Below are 22,475 nucleotides of genomic sequence, written 5' to 3' on the forward strand. Positions count from 1 at the left end.
GCAACACATACAGGTCCATCCTTTGGTGATCTTTGTCCTTGTATCTCACCTTGACTTCTATCTTTCCGATGGGGTATACTTTGTGCCCCGTGTATGTCTGCAATACTAGTTCCGTATCCCGTAGGGGAATATGCTTGAATAACTTTTTATAAACATGCTTATTCATGACCGTCAACGCCAATCCGGTGTCCACTTCCATTTTCACTTGGACTTTTGCAATCTGTAGTGTGATCCAGATAGCTTGTCGATCAGCTTCATTACTCACATTGTGAATTCTCAGACTATCCAGTTCCTTGCAGTTGGAGTGTGAGTCCGAATTCTGTTCTTCCGGACTCTTCCTAGTCACCTCATGTACCTTTCTGTGCCTCTTTTGTGGTGACTCATTATTGTTGGTCTTCTTTCCTGACCGAGCTTGCCACATTTCCTACATTCCTGGTTTTTAAACCAGCATTGGTTCTGGTCGTGTGTTGTCTTCCCACAACGATAGCATTTCGTTGTACCCGAAGTAATTTGCTGCACCCTGAGTGCCGCTGCCTTTAGCTGCATTTCCGCCGTTCCTTTCGCTGCGGCTTCGTTCGATGCAGCAATAAGGACAGCCTTCTCAAGTGTAAGATCGTTCTCTTCGAGCAGTCGTTTTTGTGTTTCTTCCTTCGACATTCCGCACACGAATTTGTCTCTGAGTGCCTCTGCCAGATTTTCCCTAAACTGACAGTGTTTCGCTAGCCTACGCAGTTCAATCAGGTACTCCGCGTTGCTTTCCTCTTAACGTTGCGTTCTCGCGTAAAATTTGGATCGTTCCACTAACATCAGTGGTGCGGGGTTAAAATGATCCTTCAGGACAGCAACAATATCATCGAAAGTCTGATCCGCCGGTTTAGCTGGTGCTAGTAGATGCTTCAAGAGCCCGTATGTCTTCGCGCCCATCGAGTTTAGCAAGGTTATAGCTTTGTCATCTTCTTCTATTTTATTGGCCTCACCATAGATCTCAATGCGTTCCACATACAGTCTTCTACCTCGGAATTAAAATCATTGATGTTACCACGCTTAGGCATCTTCCTCTCTTCCTGATAACACCACGGATTATTTCTTTAAATTTTCTTTCTTTTTTTTTCTTCAAGATGGCGGTTCCCGCGAAAATGGCGGTTTCCTGCGCTTATCTTCTCTCCCCGCTCACTTCAGTGGCGGTTCCCCGCTTCTGTCTTCTTCTCCGCCTAATGGCGGCTTCCCGCATTTCTTCCCCTGGCGGGAGGGGTACACTTTCCCCACGGGCGACGGCCGCTGGCTTTCAGGTTCACAGCCTGCGCGTCGGCTTCAGTGCTTTCCCTTTTCTCGGCAGGGCAACCGGCGCTGGGTACACCCCGTTGACGGCGAACAGTTTCAGCCGCTGGGCTGGCTCTCGCTCAGTTCCCCTTGCTCGGGCTCTGTCTCTCTCCCGCTCACTCGGCTCTACCGGCGCTGGGTACACCCCGTTGATGAACAGTTTCAGCCGCTGGACTGGCTCTCGCTCAGTCTCCCTTGGTCGGCTCTGCCTCTCCCGCTCGCTCGGCTCCCAATCGCGCCTCCCAGCCCTCTCGCAGTCCGGTGCTTCCCTCCCCGGCTGCGGCTGAGTTTTTATATCTTCCCGCGCCTACGCTCCCGGTCGCAGCGCTTCGTGGCTTCGGTCGCTGCCCGGCCTTTTTCGCTGGTCGCGGTCTAGCTGTCTCACGACGCCGTTGCGTCCCCAGCCTGTCTGTACCGCGGCTTCCTTGCTCCACGCTGCCCCAGCCTCAGTGCCTCTGGGCCCGACTTCTGTCCGGCTCCTTTCCCCCTCGACCGTGGTCGAGTGCACCGCCCTTATCCTCCGGTTATTCTTTTTACTTTTCCCTTACTCACAGTCACCGTGGCCGGCTTGCTTCTCGTGCTGATCGGCTCACTCCTCACCGTGGCAGAAGGGACAGTCAGTGCCTGTTGCTGATGGAAGTCTTTGTCTCTGAATTCTTCCTCCTTTCCAGCTCTGCAGACTCGAGTTTTCTCCCAGCAGAATGACGAGGGCGGTTGCCTCTTCTCGACGCTCGTTAACTGCTTCGGAAGTATTGTTGCCGCAGGGTACGATCGGACTCGTCGCCACTGTAAAGTCTGTGGGTTGTTTAGTTAATTAATACACAGACTACCAGAGTAACTTAAAACAGGACTTTACTATTCGAAGGTCAGGGCGAATCTGCCCAATAAATCCTGACACAGCACTTATATACCGGTGTGGTCACCGTCGGTATTACAGTATACAGAAGCCAACAAAGTAGTGCAACACCTAAAGTAGTTCTCTTAAAGGTGGATGGTTACATACAATAGTTCTCTTAAAGGTAGACGGGTACATACACTACAGTTGTCACAGCCGGGGACGCGTGGGAACTTACCTTAGCCTCTTTTGGCCAGTCTGTGCCTCCCACCGTGGTTCTACTGCCGGGCTGCAGACACTGCGGGACTCCCCCTGACGGGAAGTTAATATTATGTCGCAGTGCTGATGACGTCACCGGGTTGCAACTTTTGAATGTTAAGTAGGCCCCGTTTGCCTTCAGCAGGAGCCTCGTCCATAGCCTGATTCGTCGTCATAAAAATTACGACGGCAGATTTAAAATTGCAGTCGGCCTGATTGGGAAAGGAATGGGGATAATTCCCCTGTTTCATTTTAGCTGCCTGCCCCCCCCCCCCCAAACCTGGCAGAAATCAGGTAAGGGGAGTTAAAATCGACCCCAAAGCATATATTGGTAAATTCCTCTTCATTCAAATAGTCTTGATTGACCAAAAAGCAAAACAAAAACTGCAGATGCTGCAAATCTGACACAAAAATATGAAAATTCTGGAAACGCACAGCAGGGCAGTGTCCTAAGCCCAACCATCTTCAGCTGCTTCATCAATGACCTTCCCTCCATCAATGACCTTCCCTCCAACATAAGGTCAGAAATGGGGATGTTTGCTGATGACTGCACAGTGTTCAGCGCCATTCACAACTCCTCAGATAATGAAGCAGTCCATGCCTGCATGCAACAAGACCTGGACGACGTTCAGGCTTGGGCTAATAAGTGGCAGGTAACATTCGCGCCACAGAAGTGCCAGGCAATGACTATCTCCAACAAGCGAGAGTCTAACCACCGCCCCTTGACATTCAATAGCATTACCATCGCCGAATCCCCCACCATCAATATCCTAGGGGTCACCATTGACCAGAAACTTAACACATAAATACTGTGGCAACAAGAGCAGGTCAGAAGCTAGGTATTCTGTGGCGAGTGTCTCACCTCCTGACTCGCCAAAGCCTTTCCACCATCTACAAGGCTCAAGAAATGAGTGCGATGGAATACTCTCCACTTGCCTGGATGAGTGCAGCTCCAACAACACTCAAGAAGCTTGACACCATCCAGGACAAAGCAGCCCGCTTGATTGGCACCCCATCCACCACCTTAAACATTCACTCCCTCCATCACCAGCGTACCATGGCTGCAGTGTGTACCATCTACAAGATGCACTGCAGCAACTCGCCAAGGCTTCTTCGGCAGCACCTCCCAAACCCATGATTGGACACCCCCCCCCCCCCAACTCCTTTCACTCTTCCACCTAGAAGGACAAGGGCAACAGGCGCATGGGAACACCACCACCTCCAAGTTCCCCTCCAAGTCACACACCATCCTGATTTAGAAGTATATCGCCGATCCTTCATCGTCGCTGGGTCAAAATCCTGGAACTCCCTCCCTAACAGCACTGTGGGAGTACCTTCACCACACGGACTGCAGCGGTTCAAGAAGGCGGCTCACCACCACCTTCTCAAGGGCAATAAGAGATGGGCAATAAATGCTGGCCTTGCCAACGACGCCCACATCCCATAAACGAATTTTATAAAATTAAGTAAAGGTCAAGCAGCATCTGTGGAGAGTGAACAGACAAGTTCATGTATTAGGTGTGGGCCCTTTTTGCAGTGATTGATGATTACTTTATGATCTGATTTATACATGGTCACGTGAGGTGAACTTCCATCTGATCCCCGTCTTTCCTCTTCTCTAAGGAAGTTTTATTATCTATTTAGACAAAACGTTCTTATCATGGAGCCTAAGCCCTTGTGCTTTAATCTTCCATGACCAACGTGCCTGCCGCCTTCTAATTAGTGTAAACTTTAAATTAACACCAGTTAAGCACCAAAATATCATATTAATTAGCCGTACAAAGCCAGATCTGAATTATTTTCTGGAGATTTCCTCTTTAACTCTGGAAGGGTGCAGAATACAATGGCCTCCTCCTGTGCTGTATAAATTCTATGAAGATTCGATCCGTTTCCAGTCCTAAGACCACACCACTTTGAAACGGATGGGGAGTTACTTATGCTGACTTATAAGGGATAATTTTACAGCATGCAATTCTGACAATGAGGCCTCAGACCAGGAGCATGAGTTCGTTAAATTACTCCTTTAGTTCAGGGTAAAAAGTCCCACTTCTAGGCTAGGAATATATTTAAAGGATCCTGTTTGCAAGAAAAAATGTTCAGTCAAAATTTTCACTATTTCTAGAGGAAGACCAGTTAGAAGAGTCAGGTGCCATTTTCGTTACAAGTAAGACAGTGAATGATGTATCCCAATGCTGTTTGTTTTTGCATCATATGTTTGGCAAGCATCTTAAAAATGGTTTGATACACATTTTGCCATGAAGATGGTTCCTCTTTAAATTGAATTGTATATTGTCAGGTTTAATTTGATATCATTTTTAACAATAGAAAAATAGGGCTGGTAACTCAATACATCCTGGAACATGAACTGAAGGCATATGAAAGCAACGGCCAAATATAAGCCTCGAAATGATGGTGGTAATATTAGCAGACAAATGAAAGAAAGAAAGACTTGCATTTATATGGCGCCTTTCACGACCTCAGTATGTCCCAAGGTGCTTTACAGCCAATGAAGTACTTTTGAAGTGTAGTCACTGTTGTAATGCAGGAATGCAGCAGCCAATTGGTGCACAGCAAGCTCCCACAAACAGCAATGTGATAATGACCAGATAATCTGTTTTTGTGATGTTGATTGAGGGATAAATATTGGCCAGGACACTGGGGAGAACTCCTCTGCTCTTCTTCGAAATAGTGTCATGGGATCTTTATCGTCCAGCTGAGAGAGCAGACAGCACAGACTCGATGGGCCGAATGGCCTCCTTCTGTGCCGTTATGACTGACAGGGCCGCGGTTTAACATCTCACCTGAAGGACGAATGCTTATGTCCCTATGACATTCTTCTATCTGCTATTTTAAAGAAGGTGTTAACCTATTTTTTTTAATTGCTTAACACTCCCCTTAAATGGTTAACACCCTTAATAAAGCTACATAGAGGGATATCATAAGGTTATGCTTTGTCTACTAGCACTGATGAGAGTAATTTCTAGGCTCTTAGATTTACATATGATAAACTGAGGCACTAAGTTACTCTCTTACCCCCTTCCTATATTGTGCTTTTTGAGTTAACATTCCAAATATTCTAGAATGAAGCTAGTATTGAACTCTACAGGAAAACCCTCAATGTAGCAAGGAATCTCACTTCTCCAGTCATGGTTCTTGTGACCACAGGACTCAGGCCAGACTGTCCCTTCTCATGCCTGTAGTTTGTGCCAGACTGCTTTGAGGAACAGCATAACTGGGCAGCTCAAGTAGAGCTGAGATGGAACAACCTCTGGTACAGATGCAATGAGGCTTCTATTAATTTTGTGTGTATACAGCTACAAAATGTGACATGAGGTGAAGTTAGTCCACAGGCCAATATTGAGGTTCACAGTTTGCCCAGCAACAGAGGTTATGACCTGATACCTCTGTAGTGTCCTGACTCCCTAATCACCTGGATACATTTGGTCCCACAAAGAGCAATGAAATAAATGACTAAATAATCTGTTTTAGTGGTGTTGGTAGAGCAATAAATTTTGGCTAGGACACCAGGAGAATTCTCTGTTCTTCTTTGATAAGTGCCATGGAATCTTTTATACCACCTGAGAGGGTAGATAGGGCCTCAGTTATTGGCCCAGAAATTCGGGTCGGAGGCTTCCCGCCGGTGCAAGCCTCCGACCTGCACTTACCTAGCGTGCCGGCCGTTGAGCTGTGGGCCCGCTTGGGATTCCGATCCTGGGCCTCCTCCAACTGCTGGCGCGCAGTGCTTGCGTATCCCAGGGGCGCAGTTAGTTCGATGCGTCCCCTGGGATCACGTGGGCCATGGAGAGCCAATCGGAGCAGGGAATGCTTCATTCATAAGTTTGACAGGAAGAGCTGTCAAAACTATAAATACTATAAGCCCCAAAACATCACTAAAACTTCAAATAAATTTAAAAAAAAACACATTTTTAAAATAACTTTAAATTACATAAAATAACTATTTTAAACAATAATTTAAATTTTTGAAAAAATTAATTACATTTTCTAACGGGGCTAAAAATAAATGTACCTTTCTTTAAAGTATTTAAAAATAATAAACCTGTGGAAAATTTTTTTTAATTTTAATTAATTCACCACTTACCTTGTTAAAAGCAGGCCTTGCGCCTACTTTTTACATGTGTAAGTCCTGGAGACTTACCCTCCCGGAGAAACCTGCAAAAAAAAACGTAAGTTCCATGCGCACGCGCTGCATCTCCGGCGTGCGCGATTGACCTCTGAACCCTGGAACTGAAGTTCTGGTTTCTCGCGCATGCGCAATGCATGCATGAAACTGGCACTTCCATTGGGCCTACGGGTGAGTACCCTGTGCGTACTCACCCGTGGAGACCCGAATTTCTGGGCCATTATGTCTCATTCGAAAGACGACACCTTTGAAAGTGTAGCATTCCCTTAGTACTGCACTGAAGTGTCAGCCTGGGTTTTGTTATCAAGTCTCTGGAACTTAAACCCACAATCTTCTGACTCAGAGGTGACAGTGCTTCCATTGTTGGAAGTCTGTGTTCCATCTGGGATTGCCACCTGTGCCATTCATCCAGACAGTCCAATTTTTCAGGGGATTATCCATTTAAAAATAATGTAAATTGGGCAGTAAAAGTCTAAATTTTGTGTGTCGCCCAGCTTTCCATTCTGTGCTTCGCTCTGATTGGAGACCATGCTGTCAATCAACTCATTTTCCTGTGGTTTCCGCGCTCTTACTCAATTTGACTTAGAATTATCCGTCCCTTTTGTATATGTTCTAAGGTGTCTTGCACAGAGCTCTGCCTACTGTCTCTAAATTGTCACACTGCTTGTCTGACAACCAGTACCGGATGAGAAGAAATTTCTTGAACCTAATTATGGGAAGACCAAAACCATTGTCTTCAGCACCCCCCCCGCCCCCCCCCCCACAAACTCCGTTCCCTAGCCACCGATTCCATCCCACTCCCTGACAACTATCTGAGGCTAAACCAGACTGTGTCATATTTGACCCTAAGTGAGCTTCCGACCACATATCTGCGCCATCACTAAGACTGCCTATTTCCACCTCCGTAACATTGCCTGAATCCGCCTTTGTCTTAGCTCATCTGCTGCTGAAACCCTCATCCATGCCTTTGTTACCTCTAGGCTTGACTATTCCAATGAACTCCTGGCTGGCCTCCCATGTTCAACCCTCCATAAACTTGAGGTCATCCAAAACTCGGCTGCCCGTGTCCTCACTTGCATCAAGTTCCGTTCACCCATCACCCCTGTGCTCGCTGACCTACATTGGCTCCCGGTTAAGCAACACCTCGAATTTAAAATTCTCATCCTTGTTTTCAAATCCCTCCATGGCCTCGCCCCTTCCTATCTCTCTAATCTCCTCCAGCCCTACAACCCTCCGAGATATCTGCACTCCTCCAATTCTGGCCTCTTGAGCATCCCCAATTTTCATCACTGTACCATTGGCGGCCGTGCCTTCAGCTGCCAAGGCCCTAAGCTCTGGAATTTCCTTCCTAAACTTTTCTGCCTCTCTTTCCTTTAAGACGATCCTTAAAACCTACCTCTGACCAAGCTTTTGGTCATTTTCCCTAATTTCTCCTTATGTAGATTGGTGTCAAATTTTGTTTGATAGCACTCCTGTGAAGCGCCTTGGGATCTTTGCTATATTAAAGGCTCGCTATAAATACCAGTTGTTGTTGTTGTCCTCAAACCTGCCAAGAACAGCTGCCTTGCATTTAATCATTTTCCCGCTCGCTTCCTCCCTCCCACTGACATGGTTACTTCAAGCTGACACAAAGCTATTCTTCAAAGATCTGCAAGGCCAACTAGGTCTGTATCTGTTTGCATTGATGTTTAATTATCATTTTCAATATAATAGCTGGATGATTTTTGTTTTAATTTTTCAAATTCTACCCCAAAGCCCCTTTCAGGAGGGAACTTTTTAAATGGTAAATGGCTAAAGATATGTGATATAGTCCATCCCTCCCTTTCTGATTCATTTGGAAGTGAAGTAAACATGATTTAGGCTTGAAGTGCCTGAAAGAGCTAAAAGCAAATATGAACTGGCCATAAATTGCTTTGATCAAGGAGTCACTGCAGCTGTGAAAATAGGATGCTCAGTTTTGAGGCATTGGTTTGACTTTAGTTAAATCATCTTGATAGATTGGAGCATGCTGCATATTAATATGGATTGATACTTTCATATTTAACTGACAAACTAATAACCCTTCAATAAATAAACCAATAAGCCTTAAATAAATAAACTAGTTCCCTGATTCTAATTATTTTGCTGCACAAGATGGGTAAAGCAGTAAGCACATCAGCACTGTAAGGCACACTCCCTCTCCCACTCCTGGCTCAGCTAAAAGAGAACACCCTCCATCTCCCGTTCTCTTGATGAAGAACATGCTGCATCTGTCAGTTTTTAATGATCTTATCATAAACCTTTACGAAATAAAAATGATGGGGGTGATTTTCAAACACTGGCCGCCTGTTTCTCACCTGAAAAACTGAAGGCCGGTAATTGAATATTGGGATGGGGGGGAGGGGCACCTCGGCCACCCTATTGACACCCAAGGTCCACCTGATGCAATCTTCAAGTGAGCCTTTAAATGGGCGAGCAGCCTGCCCACCTGTTTCCAGCTTGAGGCTGCTTAAATATGTAAATCGGGGCCCTACGTCTGTTGTAGCACCCTAATTGCAATTTTTCAGGTACAAATGGGCAGAGTGTGCGCCATGCAGGCTCCGTCCATTTGCACCAGGTGTTGAGCAGCAATGCTCCCTCTAAGCTGCACGGCTGGGAATGGGAAAGGTCCCGCGCAGGCCGCTCACCAGCTTCTCCATTGTAAATATTGCACCTGTGCGGAAATTTAAAGGGACCACACACTAAAAGAAACAAGCTGCTCAGAACAAAGCGCAGCTTACAGGGGACATTATTGAGTGGCCTAACCAGCGGTCCTTAAATACACCGCCGGAGGCTGCTCAAAACACCGCCGTGGAAATCTTTGAAGTCAGTGGAAAGGAAAATCAGGTAGGGTGTTATAAAGGGCGGCCGATCCAATATTGTCTGTTTCACACTATCGCCGAGAGATTAAAATTACCCACCCAGCACTAATATGCCTCATGTGGATGAGTACAAAGTTCTCCCCCAATAAGGAAATATATATGTCAGAAAAGATTTAGAAAAGCAATGTTAATAAACTGATGAGCATAAGAGAACCTACCCTGGTTTGTTTTTAAAGTGAGTCATGCAGCTGGAATGCGGTTTTGAAATAGCAGGTTAACCAATAGACAGGGTAGGAGGTGATTGTAAATTCAGTGACAAGAGCTTCTGAATGATTCAGTTAATTGGTCAGGAAAGCATGCACCAAGCACTGGTTCAGTGCTGGCAGGAAGCTACACTGCAAGCATTTGATGTAATCAAAAGGCATTGGTTACCTGAGGAAGTTTAGTGTGGAAAGTGTGCTTTGTCAAAATTGGAAATATGCAAGTACAGAAGCACGACACTCCTAGCACAAATCATGGGAATATTTGTGTTCTTAAACTTAAATTCAGATATAGCAAAGTTTTATTCTGTGTCCTGGTACTGATCAATATAACTCCCTGACAAGTACAGTCGTTTGAATACATTACACTAGATGCTCCTACATGTAGATGGGCTGAATTGGGTGAAACGTTGAGTTAAGACAGTCTTTTCACTTGTAATTTTCTTGCAGAGTAATGGAGAAAAGGCAAGAAAAGAAGCAACTAATTTGATTGACAGGCTGTGCAGCATCCTGGAACAGCGCAAAATGAAACTCATCAAGTCAATTGAGGACAGCCATTCCTCAAAACTGGAGAGACTACGATACCAAATGGACGAATATCAGGGAATGCTGGAAAATAGTGGGCTGGTGGGATATGCCCAAGAAGTACTGAAGGAAACAGACCAATCCTGCTTCGTGCAGACAGCAAAGCAGCTGCACATTAGGTGGGTCCAGAAAAATTGCACCTCTGCACCAACAGAATGTATTTCTTATATTCTCTAGAAAGTTCATATTAATCTTACTTTTAATAAAGCCACAATATAGTGGCAAAGTATGTAGGTTAGCCCTGGCATCTCCCAGAGCACACTTTTCATTGAGATATTTCCGACATGTGGAGAGTATGGTTTGAGGAGCTGTGTCTGACTACTCCGATTTCCTATGGCTTGTTCCTATTGCACCAACTTGTGCCTAATTTACCTTTAAAAATCTAAGTGAAAGAAAGGAATACCAAATAGCTCCAGAAATAAGTTAACATTTTTATATACACGAATAGAGCTTCTACTTATTTAGGAGAGGTGAGTGGTATGGATGAGTGAACATAAGGAAATCGAGAAAGTTTTTCCAGTGATTGAGCCTGCCAGGAAACTCCCAATACAGTGACAATGCCCTTTTTTTTAGTAAAGTGGATACTAAGAGCGAGATTTTCCTGGTCCTGCCCTGAAGCCTTGGAGCCTGACTTCCAACCACCGCTCTGACCCTGCATGACCCCGGCCCTGTTTTCTGAGTTGGGTTCATTAGCTATTCATGGCCGGCTCCCAGTGGAAATCTCGCTAGAAAGCGGGAGCCTGCCAGTGGTTCCACAGAGAACTCTGAAGAGGCGGGTGAGACATTAAGAGGGGCCCAAAGAATGAAAGAGCCCAGAGACCAAAGGCCTTGGCCAAGACTAAGGCCTTGACCAAGTAAGCAAGTAAGGGAGCTGAAGCCTCTCGTAAGCCCGCTTTCTCCATCTGACACATGTGGAGCCATTCCCACTGCCATCCTGCGCCTAATTACCATGGTTTACCTGCCAGGCCTGGTGAGTAGCCGGAACAGGGGTAGATGGGAGGGAACTGGGCCTGGAACCCAGGCTCCACTCCTCAGTGGAAATTAAAGTCAGGCCAGTGACTCAGTGGTAGGCAACACTGCCTGATTGCATCCCCTTTTCTGCTGCTATTTTGACCAATTTCAGGCAGGATAGCGGTGGAAAATCCAGCACTAAATCTGAATGATGGTCCGTGCAAGTTCTGTTGTATTATAAGCCATGATGTGCTTGTGCTCTCAGATACAAAAGCCCACTAAAAAGAGCAGGTGAGCAAGCAATTGACTCTGATGACCAGGTCTGATTTGTCACACAAAGAGCTTAGTGTAAAAAAGTTTTTGCCTATAATCACTGCTAAGTGAAACTCACAGTACTTTGAGCATGTACTTGAAGGCTCACTTCACCACTTAGAACATAAGAATTAGGAGCAGGAGTAGGCCATTCGGTCAGTCGAGCCTGCTCCGCCATTCAATTAGATCATGGCTGATCTTCCCCTCAACTCCACTTTCCTGCACTATTCCCATGTCCCTTGATTCCCTTAATATCCAAAAATCTATCAATCTCTGTCTTAAATATACTCAATGACTGAGCATCCACAGCCTTCTGGGGTAGAGAATTCAAAAGATTCACCACCCTCTGAGTGAAGGAATTTCTCCTCATCTCAGTCCTAAATGGCCGACCCTTTATTCCAAGACTGTGACCCCTGGTTCTAGAATCCTCAGCCAGGGGAAACATCCTCCCTGCATCTACCCTGTCAAGCCCTGTAAAAAAAAAATTGTATGTTTCAATGAGATCACCTCTCATTCTTCTAAACTCTAGAGAATATAGGCCTAGTCTACTCAATCTCTCCTCATAGGAAAATCCCCCCTACAAGACATAGCAAATGGGCAAAAACATTGAGGGAAAAAAGTGGAAAAGCTTTTGTTTCAGTCTTAAAAAGACTTTATCAATCGTATCTGAGTCACATCTAAGTTCAATTGAGTTCCTAAGTGTTATCCTGTGCTCAACGTTGGGCGAAGAGCACTAAGGTGCAGCATGCGGCCACCACCAGGTGAGCCTGGCAAATTTATCTTGAGACCAGAACAACAGAAACATTTCAGCCGGGGATCTGACAACCTTATGTTCGAGTGCAGAACTCTTATTCCCTCCCCCATCAGACATGAATCATTCAACAGGCAAAGACTGAAACTTATCTGCAAACAAGCTTAATGTTAAAATGAGTTCATTGAATGTCAAGTCATGGGTTCCTCTAAATTCATCAATTGTCATTAATTGCATTGGAGAAGAAACAAAACCAGAATTATAGGTACCTGTATCCGATAAATGGCTATAAACTGTAATTATCATTTAAAATGTTAACTTACACATCATTTTGATTTTTAATTGCAAATCCATTCTACTTTTTGAAAGAGCATGAAACATAAATGAAGAAAATCAAACTTTAATTTAGAATTGAGGTAGTACTTTTAAATATAAGGATCATCAAGTTATTGAATATATTTGTTCAACTATATTGGGTGACAGCTTGGCTCAGTGGCAGTACATTTACCTCTGAGTTAGAAGATTATGAGTTCATGCTTTACTCAAGGATTTGAGCACCCAATCAAGGCTGACACTAGTACAGTGCTGAGGGAGTGCTGCATTATTGGAGTTGCTGTCCTTTAGATGAGACATTAAAACTAATTTCCTATCTGCCTCTTTTGTCAATGTGCAAACTTAAGGGGCTGGATTTTCCTTAAGCTGTCGGGAAGGAGGCGGGACTACAACTTTCGGGTTTTTGTCCCGCCTCCATCGATGTCCGGCCAATCGACGCGATTTTCCCTTGATTGACCTTGTTGAGCCTGCCCAGCGGGCTCAGCAGGCCAATTAAGGGCCACCCGGCAACAGGTGGCATCACAGACTGAAATTTCATCTGTCAAGAGTTTTTGACAGATGAAATATCAGTGTTTCACAGCTGTTTGAAGCTGTCAAACACTGTCAGACTGACTTCTAACCTGAGTCCTTCTATGCAGACTCAGTTAGAACTGTCACCGGCACTGAAAGCTGAAGGCTATCACTTTTGACAGATCGCAGCCGTTCGGCTTTCGGTGCCGGCTGAGTGTTGGACTCCCGACGCCTACAGGAAGAAAGGTTGTGAAGGTAAGTACAGGTAATTTAAACTTCTTTACACACTTTAGACACACCAAACACACTTACCTTTGCACTCATGCACCCATCACTCACCTGAACACCGACATCTCGACCCCTCCAAGTCCTTCAACCCGACGCCCGCCTGCTCTAACCTGGCGTGGTTTGGAGCCATCGGGAATCCCACACGACACCCCTCAAAATAGGGATTAGGCTACTTGTTAACTACCTGTTAACAGGCAGTTAATTGGCACTAATCCCTTCCCGCCTCGGGTCGGCGGGTCCCAGTGTGGGGCGGGTACCCGCCTCCTCTGAAACTTACGTGGAGGTGGGTTTTAGGCGGGATGGTGTCGGGACCCCCGAATTTGGGATTTTTGCCACCCACATGCCTAAAAGCCCACCTCACGGCACCCTGAAAATCTGGCCCAAGGATTCCATGCACTAGTCATAGAATTACATAGGAATAACCAAACCCAGAAACAGGCTGTTTAGCCCAAGCAGTGTGTGTAGGTGTTTATATGAGCAGTAGTCCTGATCCCATCTACCTGCTCTATTATCTTTTATTCATTCATGGGATGTGGGTGTCATTGGCAAGGCCAGTATTTATTTCCCATCCCTAATTGCCCTTGAGAAAGTGGTGGTGAGCTGCCTTTTTGACAACTGAGTGGCTGGCTAAGCCACTTCAGAGGGCAGTTAAGAGTCAACTAAAATGTTTTTGGTCAGGGTCATATATTATAATTAGGAACATAGGAACAGGAATGGGCTATTCAGACCCTCGAGCCTGTACCGCCATTCAATGAGATCATGGCTGACATGTATCATAACTCCACCAACCTGCCTTAGCTCCATATTCTTTAAAACCATTGTCTAGCAAAAATCTATCGATGTCAGGTGCCTCCAAAAGCTTTGATGTTTATTGTGCATAGCAGTTTGTGACAATAACATCTGTCGACAAGCCTTTCTTAAATCTTCAGAAAGGTTGAAGCACCTTCTGTTTTATTTCTTTTAACATCTAAAAGTTAACAGTTAATGCATAATGGGAGTAATTTTCACCTTCACTGCTTGGGCAGTAAACTGATGCAGTAGACTACCCGACTACATAGAACTCTGCCGATTTTTGTCGCCATTGAAGTCAGTTCACTGGCCAAGTGGTGAAGGGGAAAGTTACCATCAATGTCTTTTTATTGTCCTCACAGCAAGAGTAAAACCTAATTTTCTGTGGAATTCCCATAGTTCTCCCCTTGGTGTTCACTGGGTAGCAGTTATATTTCAGCAGGCATGACAGGAGACTGAGAATCTTGCCAGCACCAGGAGGGAAAAATTCAGTTGATTAACGGGGCGCAAAGCAACTAGCGCCCGAGCGCGGCGATGTTTGCGCCGCTCGTGAAATTGACCAGACATTTTGCGGTGGCGCTAAACACTACCGCCATGATCTCCTGTGCCCGCAGATCGTGACATCAGTCAAGCGTGCAACGACAGGTAAAGGGGAACATTTTGCAGTCGGGAAGGGACTGGGGGAAGCACTATTTAAAGGCGACCGCTTCCTGCCTTTTTTTGTCAGCGACAATTTTGCACCACGCATTCTGAGAGAGAGAGAGAGACTTCTGGAGAGATTCAACGCCGTGTGAAGGAGTTTTGGGTACTGAGCAGCACTTTGCAGGTTCATTTTGATTTGACCTTCCTTGCATCGATTTAGAAGAGACTATGGGGGCTGCACTCTGAGCTCTTTCCCTGGGCCTCTCCATTGTTCTTTCCAGCAGATTTGATGTACAGGTCTCTCCAGGATGAGATTCAAGGCTGCAATGAGCAGGGTGTGGCTGGAGAGCAAGATCGACCCTCCCCTTTAAGAACTGGCCGGCACCAGTGTGTCTGTGTTCCATTGCTGACTGACATCACAAGAGCTTTGCCAGCTCTGAGTTAGCATCTCGCTCCTCAGCATTAGCACCTTAAGAGAGGTGTGTAGCGCCTGATTTAGCGCTCAAATTACCTCCAGGTGCAATAGAGGCCACGTTTGCAGTCGGAGGCGATACTTAGCGCCAGGCGCTAAACTTTGTGTCCGGCCGATAATAGCGCCCCAAACGGGGCGATACCGGATTTCTCCCCCCAGGGCTCTTGTACTTAATTTTTAGTCTAAAACTTCAGCACATCTGCTCAACATAAAAATGAGTCTCTCTTACTGTAATCCCAGACCATCTAATGAAGAACTATATCGTTGGGGATGGAGAACTGCATCTATTCAACATGTAAAATACACACTTTAGAGAATGAAAGTCATGTGGGTGAACATTCTTTTGAAAATAGGTGGGACGTATGTTTGTGTCATTCTGAGTGGCCACATTTGTAAGAATTTCCACAAGATGTCCCATTTCAAGATTCTCAAATCTTTATACTCATGTGGAGGATAAACACTGACACAGACTGGTTGGCCAAATGGCCTGTTTTCATGTTGTAACTTCTATGTATAGTGTGGAAGTTTAAGAATAATTGCATTAATTTGCAGCCTAAAGCATGGTTAATATTTTAATACTACAAATGCATCATACTCACACTGCAACCATCCATCCTGTTAGGCACCAATAACTGCTGTCTGTGCCTGGTTTGTACATGGACCATTCTCCTTGAGCCAGTCTCCATCCTCTCTTTGGCCTCCTTCACTCCTGCTCCCACACCAGTGAGAAATAGCTATGCCTGTGCCTAATAAATACAGTGAGCATTCTCCTCTGTCCCCTATCACCCACTCTTATTTCCTTTCATTTGGCTGAGCAAATACAGTTGTCCTCCGAGAGGGTAAGTTTTTATTTTCTTTATTTTTTAAAATATAAGAAAATCTAGCAGGAGAAAAGGATATTCTGCTCATCAAGCCTGCTCCAGTAAGAGTCTATTGTCCTACCATGGATTCCCCCCTCCACCACCACCACCACTTATCAATCCCCTACTTTAAAGAACACTAAAGGCAATATTTTCCTCAAGGTTATCACTTGCTGTAGTGGCGGTAATATGGTCAGGAGGGGATTCATATTGCTGGACTCCTCACCACTTTGAAGTCTGCTGGATTTTCTGGCAGAAGTGATGCCCAAATATGATATTTAAATTGGACAATAATGAAGGAATAACATCATACATCTAATTTTTCATCATTGTTGCCTCAGCTATTTCAGCACGATTCAAAGAGTATGCGTGTTGCTGATTTTTCTGCAGTACTTTGCACCTGTCTGTATTAAGTTTCATCTGCCATTGTTCTGCCTACAATACGTATTTTGTCCAACACACCCTAATTTTTGAGCTTCCTCCTCCGATTTCACCGCCCTCCTAATTTAGTATCATCTGCAAATCTGTTCACTTTGCATTGAGATTCTGAACCCAGGTCACTTTTGTAAATTAGAAACCGTAGTGGCCCCAGCACCAAGCCCTGGGAACCCCACTCTGTACTTTCCTCAAACTGACATAACTCCGCTAATAAGTACTCATTGTTTTGCAGCCTTCAGCCAATTACTTAGCCATTCTCAGGGTTAACCTTAAATCCACAGTCCAGTTGAATCCTTTTTAAAGCATCTATATCCTTTTATACCTCTTAAAAATAGCCATAGTGTTGGCCTACTGAGCCACCATGACAGGGAGAAATAATTAGATCCTTGCTGTGCCATCTGCCATTTTGTTTTGTTAACTTTTGAACAATTCTTTGAGTAGCAGATGTTTTAATAAAATGGCTTGTAGCAGTTCTACCCAGAACTGGGCCAGCACATAGGATTACATAGGATATACAGCACAGAAACAGGCCATTCGGCCCAACCAGTCTATGCCGGCATTTATGCTCCACTTGAGCCTCCTCCCATCTTTCCTCCTTTAACTCTGTCAGCATAACCCTCTATTCCCTTCTCCCTCCTATGCTTACCTAACCGCCCATTAAATGCATCTATACTATTCACTTCAACCACTCCCTGTGGTAGCGAGTTCCACATTCTCACCACTCTGGGTAAAGAAGTTACTTCTGAATTCCCTATTTGATTTCTTGGTGACTATCTTATATTGATAGCCTCTAGTTTTGCTTTTCCCCACAAGTGAAAACATTCTTTCTGTATCTACTCTATCAACACCTTTCATGATTTTAAAGACCTCTATTAGGTCACCCCTCATCCTTCTCTTTTCAAGAGAAAAGAGACCCAGCCTGGTCATCCTTTCCTGATAGGTATACCCTCGCATTTCTGGTATCATCCTTGTAAATCTTCACTGCACCCTCTCCAGTGCCTCTATATCCTTTTTACAACATAGCGACCAGAACTGTATGCAGTACTTAAGTGTGGTCTAACCAAGGTTCAAATCAAATCAAATCAATTTTATTTGCCATATGTATTACTACAATGGAATGTTTTTACTCCCCGATCACTTCCACAATAGACTGTGGGAGCTCACAGAGACACGTCGCTATTCTACAGCGCCATGTTCAGTAAAAGTCAATTCAATTGCGTCCAATGGCAGTGGGAACGCAATGTCCATCAGCCGCTCCGTTTCCGCGGACTCCTTCTCCCTGTTGCCGGCTCCACAATATGGTGTCCTTCTTCTCACGCTCACCGTCTGGCCTCAGGTCTCCATGCCCGGCTCTCCCTCCTTCCCCTCGAACTGCGAGCTTCCCACAGTTTGATACAGGTTTAGCATAACTTCCCTACTTTTCAATTTTATCCCTCTAGAAATAAACCCAAGTGCTTGGTTTGCTTTTTTTATGGCCTTGTTAACCTGTGTCGATACTTTTAGTGATTTGTGTATTTGTACTCCCCTTTGCTCCTCTACCCCATTTAAATTCTTATTTTCCAAGTAATGTGACCTCCCTATTTTTCTTGCCAAAATGTAATACCTCCATTTATCTGTGTTGAATTTCTTTTGCCAATTATATGCTCATTCTGCAAGTTTATTAATGTCTTCTTGTAATTTGTTGCAGTCCTCCTCAGTATTGACTATCCCCCCACCCACCCCCCAATTTGGTGTCGTTCGCAAATTTAGAAATTGTGTTTTTGATTCCAAAGTCTAAATCATTAATATAAATTGTGAACAACAGTGGTCCCAACAATGATCCTTGGGGAACACCACTATCCACCTTCTGCCACTGTGAATAGCTACCCTTTACTCCTGCTCTCTGCTTTCTGTCTTGAAGCCAGCCAACTATCCATTCTGCAACTTGTCCCCTGACTCTGCATTCCCTGACCTTATTCATTAGTCTATTATGTGGTATCTTATCGAAGGCCTTTTGAAAATCTAGATAAATTACATCTTCTGCGGTACCCTTGTCTACTCTCTTACGTCTTCAAAAAATTCAATTAAGTCGGTTAAGCAAGACTTTCCCTTTTGAAATCCATGCTAACTATTATTATATTTTGGTTTCTAGATGTTCTTCCATTTTCTCCTTTAATAGGGATTCCTTTATTTTTCCATTATTTAATCACCGGTTACTTAGTTACTGGCAGTGGTGAAACTTGAAAGAAAATATAATTGTTCTATGCTTGGTATTAACATAGCTCCCAGGTAGTATCTGTGACATGGACGAAACATGCATTGTAAATGTAACAACACTGGGCTTCCTGTCTCAAACCAAAACAAAACCATTGGCCAACCCCTAGGACACCATTTGAGAAGAAAAAAGCTCTTTCTGTTGCTTTGTTTGTAATCGACTTTGTGGTACATCTTTGACTTGAGTAGCATTGTTTTTCATTTGTCTTTTGTGCCCTTTGTCCATGTGAAGAAAAGGCTTGATGATTAGAACAATATTTGTGTTTCAGGATCCGAATGGCCACTGAATCTCTGAAAACTTTCCAGCCAGCTGCAGAACCTTCTTTCACAGATTTCACTCTGGATGTTTCTCGCGAGGAGGAGCTCCTCGAAGAATTGTCGTTCACAAATGGTGAGTGTCTCTGCAGTAAACTCACTTGGCTTAATATCCATGGCCTTAAATAATCACTTCTATTTGTTTTCAGAATGCTCTCACTCAGTCATCAGAAGCCCTGCCTGTGGTAGCTGTACTTTCATGAAATGGAACTGCGGCTTACTTAACCGCTGCTCTGGGACAGGCAGTGGTGTATGACAGCGATAAAGAAGGGAACATCATTTTGTTTAAAAAAAAAATAATAATAATATATACATTTCGTGTGCCCATCAGGATGAGGATTGTCAGTGCTGGGGAATGGAACACTTCACTTTTGTCATTCAGTGTCAAGAAAGTATAACATGACCAGATGGAGAGTAAAGATCCCTCTACACTGCTTCAACAATGTATCTCAGTCACAAATTCAGAAGAGCATTTCTTCTGCATGAGTATGATTTGTCCCATTTCCCATGCCTGCTATCCTTAAGGCCTTTGAACCAGGTTGTCAGTTTATTTTAAATAGTGAACAGTTTTGAGCTTTGGGCCTGCAGTCAGTAAAAATTGGCTGAGACTGCTCAAACTTATTTCATAAAGGACTCTTGCAACCAGCATACACAGGCTGAGACACTTACGTATAAAGAATTCGGGAGGAATCGGGGACAGTTCAAGAATTTGGAGTGGAGGGGAGGGAGAAGAGGAGGGCATAACCTATGCTTAAAAAAGATGGTGATGTGGGAATGTGTTCCCTCACCTCCCCACAAAGGTGTCATCAAGGGAAACGAGGGACAGTGGTCTGGGCTAGATTTAAGCCCAGATCAAAAAGGACAGGCTGTTACCCAATGCACCATCCAATTCCTTTAGAAGCCCTCATCATAAAAAACTGGTACTGAGTTAGTTTGATCTTTGTTTCGGCTTTTCAGACAACAAATAGTTAACTTTCAGTTTAAAGTATCTAGTAACAGAAAGAAAGCAGGGAATTGAATGAAGCATCTCGGTAAGAGTACACTACTTCCAAGGTTTTAACTTCTATTTGTGGTCAACGGCGAAGCGAAGGTGTTCGCCTCTGGCCCCAAAGTAAGCTTCGCACAAGGATCTTGCGATCTCTGTGTCGAAGTTCAGGTTTTCTGACATTCAATTCCAATCAACGGAGTATAGTAGGGATGGCCTAGTGCGAGCTGCTGTGATGTCAACAAGCTGGCTAAGCAGCCAATAAAAATGCTGAATTCTCACAGACAGCGAACAAGGAAGTAGGTAAGCTCTTAAAATTCTAAGGAGGAGGAATTCGGTAGAGCCCCGTTTGTGGTGCTAAAACTTTAAAAGTTGAAGAATTAGGCTAATCATCGTAGCTCATACTCTCTCTTTCTTCTCACTCTGGGCCACTACAGAGCACAGACTGTTATTCACCACCAGACTGCTCGACTGCCAAAGATCAGGACTACATAGACTCAGACTGCCAGGGATTAGGCACAGAGACACGCCTCCCCCCTCAGCACATGGCACAGAGTAACGAACAGCATTGGCGAGATGTTCACCATTAAACTGGCAAAGAATTTTTTGATAACTTTTTAAAAACTGAATGCTCCAGTCCATGATTTGTGGAGTGTATATTTATGCTTATGTTCATATTTTACATATCCAGAATGGGAAATGGCTAGTAGGTCCATACTTGCTTGCACCCATCCATTGGCTGATTCCATCCCCATGCACCAACCAGCTCTTAATGCCTCCCCCCACTTCCCCCACCTACCAGGAAAGGAAAAAAAGCCAGTTCAGGAGTCCTCTGGGAAAAGTTTCTCTCCGCTCCCCCATAGAAGATCAGGAAGGCCCCAGACCTACTAATTATTATCCATGAATAATTTACTCTTGGGTTACATATGAAGTGATGAACTAGTTTCCAGAAACCCATCTAACACTTTGACTGGAACTGACAATAACTGCTTTTATATTGCACTAAGACCAGTACTGGCTCCCCATGCATAAGCCTTGTGCAACCATCTGCAATCGGAGTGTAAACTTGCTATGATTTACTAACGCCAGAGGCTGGAATGACCTGTTTTAACTGCATCTACCTGGCTGTCAGCCTTGGTGAATCCTGGAAAGTTTATTTTAAGGTTGCAGTTGGCTGCACATGGGGAGCTAGCATCAACATAATTATAAGCAGCATTTGGGAAACTATTGATCTGCAGCTGGTGGTACTTCCATTAGACATTCCTCTTAGAGAATAGCATTGAGTTGTGGAAGAGCCCCAGGCTCAGTTTTAATCCTCAGTACATATCACTGGCTCTAGGGCTAATGTAATGTGCATATAATGTGGCTTTTACAACTCCTATTAGCCAATCAGTGGGGTAACTTTTCATCTGCACCACCTGGGCAGGAATCTGGCAGGGTGAATCACCCGCCTCTTTTATTCATTCCATTTATTTCAGTGTGCGAGTTCTCCAATGGCCGGGTGATGCACGCTGCTAGATTACTGCCCAGCTGGTGAATATGAAAATGTATCCCAGTATGGTTTATGAATATTTAGATATTTTACAGTAAAAATTACCCATTTTTATTTTTTAAATAATGCACATTTAAAGTTTACAATGAATAGGTTTTTGGTCTAAAAGGAAAAGCAAAGAGATATTGAATTTTCAATAAAGTAACCAAACCATCACTTCCCCAAAAGGAACCGCAACAGTCGTTATCCCACATTCAAACCTCCCGTCCCAGCTCACAGATACGCTACCCCCTTCAGACCCATTTTACAGAAACACTGCACCCCATCTCTTTACAGAGACAGTCCCTTCTCCTCCAACCCGCCTAGTTCATACTGGAACTCTTCTCCCTCTCCCTTCAGTTGAACTTGCCACCTTTCTTCCATCCACTGTTCCAGTTGGCACTCTTCTCCCTCTCCAATCCAGTTCAAGCTTAAAAAGTTCTTCAACACCCAAATTGAAGTTGGAACAATTTGTCTCCTCCACTCAGGGCACTCTTCTGTCCCTCCCCAGTTCCAGCTGGGTGTCTCCCTGTTCTCCCCCACCCCCATCCTTCTCAGCTAATAGTGGCACTCTCCTTCCTCCTACCCCAAAGTACTACTTCCAGCTTCTCCCCTCTTCATCCCTCCAAATACCACTCCCAGCTACTACCCCTTTCATTGCAATGCATACCCCTTCCCTCTGTACTGGCATCCATGTCTTACCTTCCCCCTCCAATTCAATGCCATCCGTTCCTCCTTTCCCTCTCCCCTCAGTGCTGCATTTGCTTGAGTCCTGATTCTGCCTGCTGCATCCTGTAGATGGGTAT

General features: G+C 44.6%; 1 protein-coding gene across 2 annotated transcripts in view; it reads left to right on the forward strand.

Annotated features, from left to right (window-relative positions):
• The window catches only part of trim36 (tripartite motif containing 36), a 162,069-nt gene that overhangs the window by 89,990 nt on the left and 49,604 nt on the right, over positions 1-22,475 (forward strand). Inside the window, exons 7-9 of one of the 2 annotated variants that reach the window (XM_085987079.1) lie at positions 10,105-10,358; positions 16,112-16,126; positions 19,108-19,229. In XM_085987079.1, the coding sequence (XP_085843205.1) occupies positions 10,105-10,358; positions 16,112-16,126; positions 19,108-19,229 (391 nt within the window). The remainder of the gene's footprint in view (positions 1-10,104; positions 10,359-16,111; positions 16,127-19,107; positions 19,230-22,475) is intronic. The other variant, XM_085987080.1, reaches the window with a different exon arrangement.

The sequence above is a fragment of the Somniosus microcephalus genome, chromosome 1, assembly GCF_052327205.1.
Source record: "Somniosus microcephalus isolate GS21.2 chromosome 1, FLI_Smic_1.0, whole genome shotgun sequence".
Classification (NCBI taxonomy): Eukaryota; Metazoa; Chordata; class Chondrichthyes; order Squaliformes; family Somniosidae; genus Somniosus; species Somniosus microcephalus.